The sequence below is a fragment of the Notolepis coatsorum genome, assembly GCF_963971535.1.
Source record: "Notolepis coatsorum genome assembly, chromosome: 1".
NCBI classification, from domain to species: domain Eukaryota; kingdom Metazoa; phylum Chordata; class Actinopteri; order Aulopiformes; family Paralepididae; genus Notolepis; species Notolepis coatsorum.
The window spans coordinates 176,636,360-176,649,867 of NC_140165.1; the positions used below are offsets into that span (position 1 = coordinate 176,636,360).

At 37.7% G+C, this 13,508-nt stretch overlaps 1 protein-coding gene across 1 annotated transcript in view; it reads left to right on the forward strand.

The window, feature by feature from the left end:
- The window catches only part of slc5a2 (solute carrier family 5 member 2), a gene marked incomplete at its 3' end in the record, with an annotated part of 148,989 nt that overhangs the window by 59,073 nt on the left and 76,408 nt on the right, over nucleotides 1-13,508 (forward strand). Inside the window, exons 8-9 of the mRNA XM_084332380.1 lie at nucleotides 316-545; nucleotides 4,122-4,257. Of these exons, the coding sequence (XP_084188506.1) occupies nucleotides 316-545; nucleotides 4,122-4,257 (366 nt within the window). The remainder of the gene's footprint in view (nucleotides 1-315; nucleotides 546-4,121; nucleotides 4,258-13,508) is intronic.

Genomic DNA, 13,508 nt, shown 5'->3' on the forward strand with positions numbered 1-13,508 from the left:
GTTGAGATAGGTATGAGGCACATTGTAGTGTCAGCATAGCAGGGAGAACGGTGAAGTAGGGGAGGAAGAGAGGTAAAGAAATTGCAGAGTAGGAGGGAAAGGAAACATTTTCAGAGTAGAGTAATAGGCAGGCTAATGGTCTACTTAGCATCTGGGTGCTACACAAACATTCTGTGCAAGGCCCACAAAGCATCCTCTTGCTTTACACTCAGTTCCACACATTGTGACCTGAGACGTGCCCAGTACAACCACAGTCCTCTACTGTCACTGAGCTGCTCCTTTCTCTGTCACCCCCCCCCCCCCCCCTCCCCCCAGCCTTTGTGGAGGTGGGAGGTTACAGTGCGCTGCTAGAGCGCTACAGTTCCGCTCTGCCGGCCGCCACCACCACCCTGGACCCCCAGCGCTACAACATCTCCCCCCAGTGCTTCACCCCCAGATCGGATGCCTTCAACCTGCTGAGAGACCCCACCACAGGGGACCTGCCCTGGCCCGGTGTGCTATTTGGGATCGCTATCGTCGGAGGCTGGTATTGGTGCACAGACCAGGTGACCTCACTGATTCTCTTGACTACAGGGACTGGGATATGGTAGTGTCCCATGACCCGGGAGGACCTGGCTGTGATTGGTGAGGTTAAGGCCATGGTTAAGGGGAGATATAGGTTCATAGTGAAAGGTAAAAAGTATTACTTATATTACTTATTACTTAATAAAATGATTAATTATGACTTTGCAGCTTGGCCCACAAGTGATGGCCCACTTCCACGTCACAGTCTTTCTGTGCAATGAGATCTAGCCAATACACATCTAAATGGCAGGGGAGGGGTTGACATTAGTTTCGCCTGGTGTTGCTGTGTGTGTATGTGTGTTTGGAATTGTAATATGGCTTAGTACAATATCCAAATTGCAGGATTTTTTATAGAAACCAAATGTGTGTTAAAATAACATTTTGGTGCTGCAGAGAAGACCTGTATCCATAACCTTGCACAACAGCTGTCTTTGCGATATATCATGAGAGCAGTGGAGGCTGCTGACCAAATTTTTAGGTGAAGCACAAATTATTATATTATATTATATATTAAATTATATTTTTTAAACATCCCCAACGCTGCAACACCCCCATTCCTCCCAGGTGTCAGGCTCCTCATTCGCTTCCATTCATTTTGGGGACCATGTTTAAATATCATACTTCTGAAGTATAAACAAACTATATTGCTGTGACGATTTCAATAACACAGACCATTCTTAGGCCCCGTTTAGATGGAAACGCTAGCAGGTGAATCCGCAAAAATATTTTTTCGGATGTGCCTTTCGTTTATACGGAAACAGCGTTTTTACGGGGTGAAACCGCAAAAAAGTGAGACTACCTTCCAGGGTGGAATTCCTAGAAACGCAAAAGCTTTGCGCTCTCGTCTAAACTGTAAAACCGTATAAATCTGTTAAAACGATGACGAAAGGGTTGTCACGGCTCTGGTCGCGCGTACTGCTTACGTCACAGGTAGCAGGTATGCGCCAGTAGCCGAGACGTAAACAAAGCAAGTATGTCTGACTATTATCAACGGAGATCACCTGAAGGCTACATTGGCAGTACTTTTAACCCTTTCACTGCCACACGACAGAAGGTTAACCCTTTACTATCACACAACCGGCTGTCGTGTGGCAGTGAAAGGGTTAAATACACAAGAATCTGTCCCGCGGCGTGAGTGGACCCACTGTCTGTGAGTGACTCTGCTTTGGTACAATCACATTCCCCATCCACAGTCTGCGAATCAGAGGCAGAGTAGGGCGGGTCTTCACAGCACGTCATGTGACATATGCGCCAATCGTGTGACAGCGGGGCTCCGTCGTTATAGCGTCGTCTGCATGGAGAATTCCACCCCAAAACGCTCGTCTAAACGTAAAATTAAAAGTGAAACCGCAAGATGACTTTTGCGGTTTCTGTTCACAAAACGCTCGTCTAAACGTAGCCTTAGAGTCAATGGTATGCAAAACTGTACATTGGAATATCTAACATGTATTTACCACCTTCCTCTGCACAAGGCCACAGATGGGTTTTATGTAACACAAGGACAATGAATGAATGAATGAATGAATGAATGAATGAATGAATGAATGAATGAATGAATGAATGAATGATGAATGAAAACTTTATTTAACAGATTGCAGAATGGGTACAATACAGTACGGCTCAATACACACAATTGTTAAGGGGATGCAGACCAGAGAAAGACTTTCGTCTTGTTTACATCAATTCAGTGCCACATACACACAGTCCTCATATCCCTCCTAGTTACACACAGTCATCATTATCCCTCCCATACAATACGCACAACACAACAGACTAACTCGTCTTGCTCAATACTTGTTTATGAGTTTTAAGAGACAGCACTGTAATCTCTCTCAACCAAAGCTCTACTAGTTAACAAAGATCTCCACCTTGCTATCTGAAACACTGACACCATTATCAACCTAATAATATCAACCTGATAATATTGAAACATTATCAATATAACGTTAGCTACCAACTTTAGCAGGGCTCCTAATAACACAAGATACATTTCACTATGAATTGAAAATGGGGGACCCTGATGTAAACAAGACGAAAGTCTTTATCTGGTCTGCATCTCCTTAATAATTATGTGTATTGAGCCGTACTGTATATTGTACCCATTCTGCAATCTGTTAAATAAAGTTTTCATTCATTCATGCCTTTTGAAAAGTGACATGGTCGATGTAGGAGTTATGATGCGGTTTCAATTCGGTTACAGTAACGTTACACAAACTGACATTCTAAAGCCAAGAAGACACGACTTACCCATATCGTTGAATAGTGCAGCTTCTCCATGTGATGAGTCCGACTCGAGCCACTTGCATTAATCCCATGGAAAATGTAAACAATAGTGCATCGCGAGCCAGCTTGTTGCATCAAATTGATGTTTGGCTTTTGTCTCCCGAGTGACGTTAGAACTACTACACTTCGGCTGCGTCCAGGCTAAGCACTGCAGGCTTTCGTTTTACAACGACTGAGATAAAAAAAATATATATCATCAAACGATGCACAATGGAGAGGCATTGTTGTTATTGATATCATCTTCATCAATGTCATCAGCCCTGTTTAGACATTCACAAGACTTGCGTAACGACGTCGACAAGTTATCTTCCTGAGATAAAAATTCTTTTGAAAACAAGCTCGCTGCAGAGCCACAGTACGGCACAAGAGAAACCATTATCTGATTGGGCCACAAGGCTGTCAATCATGCTAGCTGCAGAGCCACAGAACAGCCAAAGAGAAACCATTAGCTGATTGGTGGATTGAATGATTGACAGCCTTGTTATCCATTCAATGGCAAGAGTTTAACTGCACAGACCGTGCTTAGATGAAGTTAATAGCCTATTTTGATTCGCTGTTATTTATTATTTATTAACAATGGGTCACACCTGTGAAGTTTTCTTCACGAATAATTACTGCAGGCAATACTGCAGTGCAGGCCTGCTCAGAGCTGTCAATTTTGGCCATTTTTGAAGAAAAAAAAATTCACTGGCATTTTTTTTACAGAGGAAAACATTTATAATAAAAAAAAATAATAATAATTAAAAAAAAAATATATATATAGGTTATGTAAATTAATAATAATTATGAATTATGAGTGAATTTGTATTTCACGTGTTGTCATAGAGAAACCTCCACTGCATGAGAGTCCTTCAACTTACAATCATTATTATCATCATCATCATTTGAATACTTTTTCTAAATGAAAATATTGACATTCCCTCTAATATCACAAAGCGTATTGCAATTGCAATATCTGTCAAAAGAATCGCAATATAATATTTATTTGATATCGTTAAGCCCTACTGTACATGTGACCAGCTGCAGCTTCAGGTTCATTGTCCGTATGGATCTCAGATGTTTTCAGCCTGTCATGACTCTTTATTAAGTCTTAATTTGGAGTTCCTTTTGAGAAATATTTACTGTACTGTTGTTCCTCTCTCTCTCTCTCTCTCTCTCTCTCTCTCTCTCTCTCTCTCTCTCTCTCTCTCTCTCGCTCTCTCTTGCATGCGCTCTCTCTCTCTACTTTCTGTTTCTCTCCCTCTCTCTCCCTTTCTCTCTCTCTCTCTCTTTAGGTGATAGTTCAGAGGTGCTTGGCAGCTCGTAGTCTGACTCATGTGAAGGCAGGCTGTATCATGTGTGGTTATCTCAAACTGCTGCCCATGTTTCTAATGGTCTTCCCAGGCATGATCAGCAGGATCCTGTACCCAGGTAGGGGTGTGTGTGTGCATGTGTTTGTGTGACCATCAGCTGACAAGATTATTTAGTCATTAGATATGATTTAGTCCAGAACTCACATAACTGTATGTATTGTAGGAGGGGGCGATAACAGCAGGAAGTTAATCTAGATTAGATTCAAATGTATTGTATTGTACACAGTGTTGCGTTCCTCATTTCAAAGCTGGCTGCACAATGTTTTAATCCTGCGCATGTGCATAAATGTTCCCTCGCATCCGCACAGACTAAAGACAATGCCTAATTGCCTCTACGAATGGAATGTAATGTTAAGTTTTGTGTGAATGTATCTGAGAACATATTTGAACACACCTGACGACCTGCGCTATTGATATGCAAAGTAGCCAAGTGGGTACTTAGCGAGTTGGCGCATCAGTCGAGTGCAGCGCATTCCTGTGTGCACACGCGTGCACATCCGTGCGTGCGCGTGCTTCTGCTCACAGAGTGCGGTTGCACGGCGTGCAACCCCGTCCCATGAGCAACGCACCTCTGATTGTACAGCACAAGTATAACGAAAATAAGTTTGGCATCCAACCAGAGTGGAAATGTAACAGTAAGGTGCAATAGTAATATACAATGTACAAGTGATTAATAGTACTACTGAGTAATAGTGCTAATCAGATGTGTGTACATAGTTTATAGTATTAATATGTAATTAATTAAGTGAGTCAGAGAGATTAGGGATACACAATGTGTCAGACCTTATAAGGGCATATATCCACGCCCCTTTTAGTTTGATTGATTGTAACCACGCCCCCTTTTGAGATGATTTATGACCCCCTAAGTCCCGCCCCCTTCTCTGATTGGTCGATGATTCAAGGAGGCGGGACATCCGGTTTCGAGGGAGGGACATCCGGTTTCGGAAGGGGAGGGACATCTGGTTACGGAAGGGGAGGAGTTTTCAGAATTTTTTCAAAATAAAAGTTTTAATTTTTTGCAAAAAAAAAGTTCAAAATAAAAGATTCAAATTTTTTTTATTTACAGATTGTGTGTATTCCAAGGTTTTCACAATATGTATTTCATTTTCTGTATTCCAAAAGTCTTAAGAAAAATACAATATCTTCACAATATGTATTTGTGTATCTTCACAATAAATGTGTGTATTCCAAGGTTTACAGATTAAACATTTAAACTGTGTGTGAGAATTAAGTTACAGAATTAAGAATAAAATACATTTTGTGTATTCCAAATGCCAAATGTAAAATACATTTTGTGTATTCCAAATTCCAAATGTAAAATACAATGTATTATTCTTCTTCAGAAATGTTCAATATATCTGTGTTCAGAATAAGTGTATCTTAAGAATAAGCATTTCAAATGTGTCTGTTTGCTGTTGGTGTGTAGAAAGAATTCTCCCCATGCTGTGTGTTCTCTCAAGTGTCTCTCAGCAGATTGAAATGAAACGATGCAGGTTCTCTGAAAATTCTGATAGTGACATCCCCCTTAGCTGTCATAGTAGTTTAACGAGGGCTAATGGGATGGCTCGAAACTAGTGTATTCACCTTCTGTCAAAAGCAGATTTATGACGCTGCGACTTCCCCTTTCTAGCAGTTTGGTGTGTGTGGGTGTGTGTGTGGCTATGCGTGTATATGTGTGAGGGTGTCTGTTTTCATGGATAATCCCCCAATGCACAGTATCTGGAGCGTAACAGTAAGAAGCATTTTGTATAAAAGTATTCTGTACTTCTGTATGACAACTATTAAAGAAACTTGAAACTTGAAACCTAAACATAGAATGGTTATCTAATACCTGCTCTATGAGAAGAAAGCTTAATGACATAGCCACGGTATGCAACTTGTCCCAATTACTTCATTAATGACAACAAATCATAGATAAAAAATATAGATCATATTTTTACTAATTCAGCAATTAGTAAATTGCCAATTGGATTCAGTGATCATAACATGATTGCCAAGAAAACTCACAGTCCCCCAAGGTGTAACTGTAGGATTTCTTTATTTCTTTATTTCAGATCCCCATTAGTCACTGCCTCAGCAGCGACTATTCTTCCTGGGGTCTGGATCCAAACATATAAAATTAAACAAGAATAATCAATAAACAACATAAAAACAAAACAAATATCAATAAAACACCAATAAAATATACAAACAATTATAGAACATTAAACCAATCAAAATCAGACATACAACCAAACATGTATGCCAAATTTTCTAATATAGAACAATAACAAATATCAATAAAACAACAAATATCAATAAAACAACAAAGACATCTCAGAGAAAACTAAAACGTGCTCAAAAACAGCACAACATTCCATACACTCATACTCTAATACTCCTCATAACCACTAGACAAACACATTCCAAAACAACACACAACCCAACACAAGAACCCATTCATTAGACACAGATTAGACCCACCCAAAATCAATCTCTTTCTGCATTACACCCACTCGTAGTCTCCTCTTGAATCCCACCTTACTGGTAATTGAAACCAAATATTGTGGAAGTCTATTCCAGTAGGACAGTGCCCTGTACATTACAGTTTTCTTTAAGGCATCAGTTCGGGGTCTCGGCAGGGCGAACCAACCCCTCAAGCCTTGTCTAGTGCCATAGCCATGACCATCACTAATAAGCACCAGCTGAAAAAAGAGGCACACAGGTTTATGTAAAGTATAAATATTTCTCATAAACAAAATAAGACTACACACTAGTCTCTCATTGACTCTCATTCACCAACATTGTCTTACGTTTTCTCAACACTGTTTCTAATTGAGCTATGCAATACAAGTCTTGCAGCTCTATTTTGAGTAAGCTGTATTTTATTTAAGTCTTGTTTGGATGCATTTGACCAGAATGCTGGACAGTAGTCCAGATGTGACAAAACTAGTGATTGTATGACTTGCATGGTAGATGTGTCTGTTAAAAATAGGCATTCCGTCTAATAATTGAAATACTTCTGCTCATTTTTGTTACAATATTGTTAATGTGAGTTGACCAAGAGAGTGTTTCATCTATTATAACTCCAAGCAATCTGGCCTCCTTAACTTGCTCAATATCTGCACCCTGCAAAGAAATATGTAATCTGTGATTCTCTCTGTGAGCATGCTTTGAACAAATAATTAGACATTTTGTTTTGGATGCATTTAGTTTCAGCTTATTTACCGTGACCCATTCAGAAATCTGCATTAACTCACTTTGCTTGCCTAAGCATACATTGTAGTGTCATCTGCATAAATGGAACTGCTTGCATTTCTTAAATTTTGTGGCATATCATTTACAAATATTGAATATAATAATGGTCCAAGGCAACTTCCTTGAAGAATGCCACATTGTAGCGTTTTAAAGCTTGATAAAGTTCCATTAAACAGGACACATTGTTGTCTCATGAATAAATAACTTTTCATCCAGTTAGTAGCTGAGTGTTCGAAACCGTAATCAGCTAGTTTTGTAAGCAGCAGTTCATGATCAATGAGATCAAAAGCTGCGCTAAAATCTAACAGTACTGTACCAACTAATAATTTACAGTCAATATTTCTTAGCCAATCATCAGCCAATTGTGTAAGTGCGGTGCATGTTGAATAGCCTGGTTTGTAAGCATGTTGAAAGTCAGAATTTATGTTATTAAGGGAGAAGTTATTTTGAATTTGTATGAATGCAATTCTGTCCATAAGTATACCTAAAACAGGTAAAATACTGATTGGCCTACTATTTGGTCCAGTGAATGATTCTTTTCTATTTTCTTTTGGTAGAGGAGTGACCTTATTTACCATATTTGCGGATAAATTCCTTCCTTAAGACTCGAATATATGACATATCGGACCAGCAATACTTACAGCTGATAGCTTCACAAGTCTACTGTCCAGATTGTAGTGACCAGAGGGTTTGTCACATTTCAATTCAGACAATAGCCTTTCAATTTCTGAAAGATTTGTGAGCAAAAATTCAAATTCACATTTCTTTGTCCTTCATGATCTGACTTTTTATAATTGAATCTGATAAGTTACCCTTTACAGGTGGCATGTTGTCTCTTATAGTATTTACTTTATTTGTGAAATAGTTATTGAAATAATTTGCAATATCCAAGGGTTTAGTGATGAAACCATCCCCCGATTCAATAAATGATGGTATTTTACCCATTTTGTCTTTACCCTTGATTTGATTCAGAGTACTCCATAGTTTTTTTTACCATCATATTTTGTTTCTTCAATTCTGGATTGGTAGTATAGCCTTTTTTTCAGTTTATTTAATTTGGTCACTTTATTTCTTAAAGAGCGATATGCTAACCAATCTTCTGAATTCCGTGAATTTAGAGCGATTATTTTCAGTTTATCTCTTTCTTTCATGTTGCTCCTTAGGTCAGTGTTTAGTTTTTATAAAACGTTTTTTTATGGGCACATGCTTGTCACAGACCGAGGAAAATAACTTCATATGTCTTATTTCTACACTCAAATACACTGTCCCATTTTATCTTGTGCACGTCTTGAATAAATAAATTCTCACAGAAATGTTTATAGATTCTTTTATGTATGATTTTAGGACCTGCTTTGGGGACTTTGACTTTTCTTGCCATAGCAAGCATGTTATGATCACTGAATCCAATTGTGTGTTGTGAGTGCATTTGATGTTTGTTGTATAGTGTTATTGCTCGTTACGTGATAACACATAATCCTATTGAATTCTGAATTCTTTGTTTATAGGCTGAGGGTCAATGATACACTTGAAATCGACATCTAAAACCATGAAACTGACCGATACACTTAAAACAGACGTTTACACACTGATGAGGTAAAAACAATACAAATGAATTTTTTTAGTACGCTCAAGCCCCAAATGTATTTTCTTTAACCTGTTCTAAGGTAAACAAATAGCACATTTCTGAATTACTTTGCAGTGTCTAGTTTTTTAGCCACACTAAATATTTGTGCAATAAGAAAGCCCCCTGAGTTTTATGCTCTCAATATCTCGATATGCATTAAATCCTACACACGATAGGAAATTCAAACAGCTCAAAGATGATAATTCTAAGGCAAATACATTTTAACTCACTCACCATAGTTAGTGTATAGTATGGCTAACATGTATGAAAGTAACATAAAGCCGTTATTAGAGTTGTTGATAGAATATTATAATTCATAATAATTTTGCAGAAAAAAAGCTAAATGCACTGTATTACCGGCGAGGTTGTTTGATTTTTGTCCCGATGATTGAAGGAAATTCATTTTAAGAACTATTTAGCATGAAACATCTTAATACAAAGATGTATTTTATACATTATAACCATGAAAATAATGCAATGTTAGGTTTTACCGTGATTATAGTGTTCACAGATAGGAATGTATCCAGGATACATTCAGTAACATCATTAACCCTGGACAGACTTGTGAAGTCAGAGATAGGAATGTGAAATGTACTCTGCGAAAGTTCCCTGCACTATGCAGGGTTTTACATAGGCTACTAGCAAAAACAATTCATATTGTTTCAGTGATGGTCTTGTTGATTGTTACATGGTCGACATGTCTTATTTGTACATGAAAGATTTACTTCATTCACACAATAAATATGCTGTTTGTGTAAAAATAATGTATAATATCCGGACTGATTCACTGTATAGTGAATCCAGGGGTATAGTGGATCGATTATATTTTGTTTTTATAATATTTTATAATATCAAAACATGTCTTATGTTCTATAAGATATTCTTATATATCTACAAGTCTTATATAGAATGATGTAAAAAGAGTCCTACTAATATATTTCACTTAAAAAACGTGTACAGAAAGATAAATATCCGCCCCCCGGAGCCCTGTCGGAGTGTATACAGGTTCTGTACAGTATACCATATGCAAATCCCATATGGTCTAGCGGTAAGGATGCCCTGGTTTCAACAGGGAGGCGCGGGTTCGACTCCTGCTATGGGAATAACACCTTTTTCTATACATAGCAAATGTGTTGGTATGCTTTATTGTAACTGTTTGACTGTTTTTAGTGCAACACTACTGTCACCGGAATTTAAGAAGGATCTGAGGTGCATTTAAGTCCTATTGATAGGTTTTTCCATACCTTTGCACAGTTCTAAAACCTGGCAGTTCCCCTTGTTTGATACACACACAGTTTAATACCTGACAGTTCCTCTTGTTTGATACACAGAGAGAGATTAGGGATACACAATGTGTCAGACCTTATAAGGGCATATATCCACGCCCCTTTTAGTTTGATTGATTGTAACCACGCCCCCTTTTGAGATGGTTTATGACCCCCTAAGTCCCGCCCCCTTCTCTGATTGGTCGATGATTCAAGGAGGCGGGACATCCGGCTTCGAGGGAGGGACATCCGGTTTCGGAAGGGGAGGGACATCTGGTTACGGAAGGGGAGGAGTTTTCAGAATTTTTTCAAAATAAAAGTTTTAATTTTTTGCAAAAAAAAAGTTCAAAATAAAAGATTTAAATTTTTTTTATTTACAGATTGTGTGTATTCCAAGGTTTTCACAATATGTATTTCATTTTCTGTATTCCAAAAGTCTTAAGAAAAATACAATATCTTCACAATATGTATTTGTGTATCTTCACAATAAATGTGTGTATTCCAAGGTGTACAGATTAAACATTTAAACTGTGTGTGAGAATTAAGTTACAGAATTAAGAATAAAATACATTTTGTGTATTCCAAATGCCAAATGTAAAATACATTTTGTGTATTCCAAATTCCAAATGTAAAATACAATGTATTATTCTTCTTCAGAAATGTTCAATATATCTGTGTTCAGAATAAGTGTATCTTAAGAATAAGCATTTCAAATGTGTCTGTTTGCTGTTGGTGTGTAGAAAGAATTCTCCCCATGCTGTGTGTTCTCTCAAGTGTCTCTCAGCAGATTGAAATGAAACGATGCAGGTTCTCTGAAAATTCTGATAGTGACATCCCCCTTAGCTGTCATAGTAGTTTAACGAGGGCTAATGGGATGGCTCGAAACTAGTGTATTCACCTTCTGTCAAAAGCAGATTTATGACCCTGCGACTTCCCCTTTCTGGCAGTTTGGTGTGTGTGGGTGTGTGTGTGGCTATGCGTGTATATGTGTGAGGGTGTCTGTTTTCATGGATAATCCCCCAATGCACAGTATCTGGAGCGTAACAGTAAGAAGCATTTTGTATAAAAGTATTCTTTACTTCTGTATGACAACTATTAAAGAAACTTGAAACTTGAAACCTAAACATAGAATGGTTATCTAATACCTGCTCTATGAGAAGAAAGCTTAATGACATAGCCACGGTATGCAACTTGTCCCAATTACTTCATTAATGACAACAAATCATAGATAAAAAATATAGATCATATTTTTACTAATTCAGCAATTAGTAAATTGCCAATTGGATTCAGTGATCATAACATGATTGCCAAGAAAACTCACAGTCCCCCAAGGTGTAACTGTAGGATTTCTTTATTTCTTTATTTCAGATCCCCATTAGTCACTGCCTCAGCAGCGACTATTCTTCCTGGGGTCTGGATCCAAACATATAAAATTAAACAAGAATAATCAATAAACAACATAAAAACAAAACAAATATCAATAAAACACCAATAAAATATACAAACAATTATAGAACATTAAACCAATCAAAATCAGACATACAACCAAACATGTATGCCAAATTTTCTAATATAGAACAATAACAAATATCAATAAAACAACAAATATCAATAAAACAACAAAGACATCTCAGAGAAAACTAAAACGTGCTCAAAAACAGCACAACATTCCATACACTCATACTCTAATACTCCTCATAACCACTAGACAAACACATTCCAAAACAACACACAACCCAACACAAGAACCCATTCATTAGACACAGATTAGACCCACCCAAAATCAATCTCTTTCTGCATTACACCCACTCGTAGTCTCCTCTTGAATCCCACCTTACTGGTAATTGAAACCAAATATTGTGGAAGTCTATTCCAGTAGGACAGTGCCCTGTACATTACAGTTTTCTTTAAGGCATCAGTTCGGGGTCTCGGCAGGGCGAACCAACCCCTCAAGCCTTGTCTAGTGCCATAGCCATGACCATCACTAATAAGCACCAGCTGAAAAAAGAGGCACACAGGTTTATGTAAAGTATAAATATTTCTCATAAACAAAATAAGACTACACACTAGTCTCTCATTGACTCTCATTCACCAACATTGTCTTAAGTTTTCTCAACACTGTTTCTAATTGAGCTATGCAATACAAGTCTTGCAGCTCTATTTTGAGTAAGCTGTATTTTATTTAAGTCTTGTTTGGATGCATTTGACCAGAATGCTGGACAGTAGTCCAGATGTGACAAAACTAGTGATTGTATGACTTGCATGGTAGATGTGTCTGTTAAAAATAGGCATTCCGTCTAATAATTGAAATACTTCTGCTCATTTTTGTTACAATATTGTTAATGTGAGTTGACCAAGAGAGTGTTTCATCTATTATAACTCCAAGCAATCTGGCCTCCTTAACTTGCTCAATATCTGCACCCTGCAAAGAAATATTTAATCTGTGATTCTCTCTGTGAGCATGCTTTGAACAAATAATTAGACATTTTGTTTTGGATGCATTTAGTTTCAGCTTATTTACCGTGACCCATTCAGAAATCTGCATTAACTCACTTTGCTTGCCTAAGCATACATTGTAGTGTCATCTGCATAAATGGAACTGCTTGCATTTCTTAAATTTTGTGGCATATCATTTACAAATATTGAATATAATAATGGTCCAAGGCAACTTCCTTGAAGAATGCCACATTGTAGCGTTTTAAAGCTTGATAAAGTTCCATTAAACAGGACACATTGTTGTCTCATGAATAAATAACTTTTCATCCAGTTAGTAGCTGAGTGTTCGAAACCGTAATCAGCTAGTTTTGTAAGCAGCAGTTCATGATCAATGAGATCAAAAGCTGCGCTAAAATCTAACAGTACTGTACCAACTAATAATTTACAGTCAATATTTCTTAGCCAATCATCAGCCAATTGTGTAAGTGCGGTGCATGTTGAATAGCCTGGTTTGTAAGCATGTTGAAAGTCAGAATTAATGTTATTAAGGGAGAAGTTATTTTGAATTTGTATGAATGCAATTCTGTCCATAAGTATACCTAAAACAGGTAAAATACTGATTGGCCTACTATTTGGTCCAGTGAATGATTCTTTTCTATTTTCTTTTGGTAGAGGAGTGACCTTATTTACCATATTTGCGGATAAATTCCTTCCTTAAGACTCGAATATATGACATATCGGACCAGC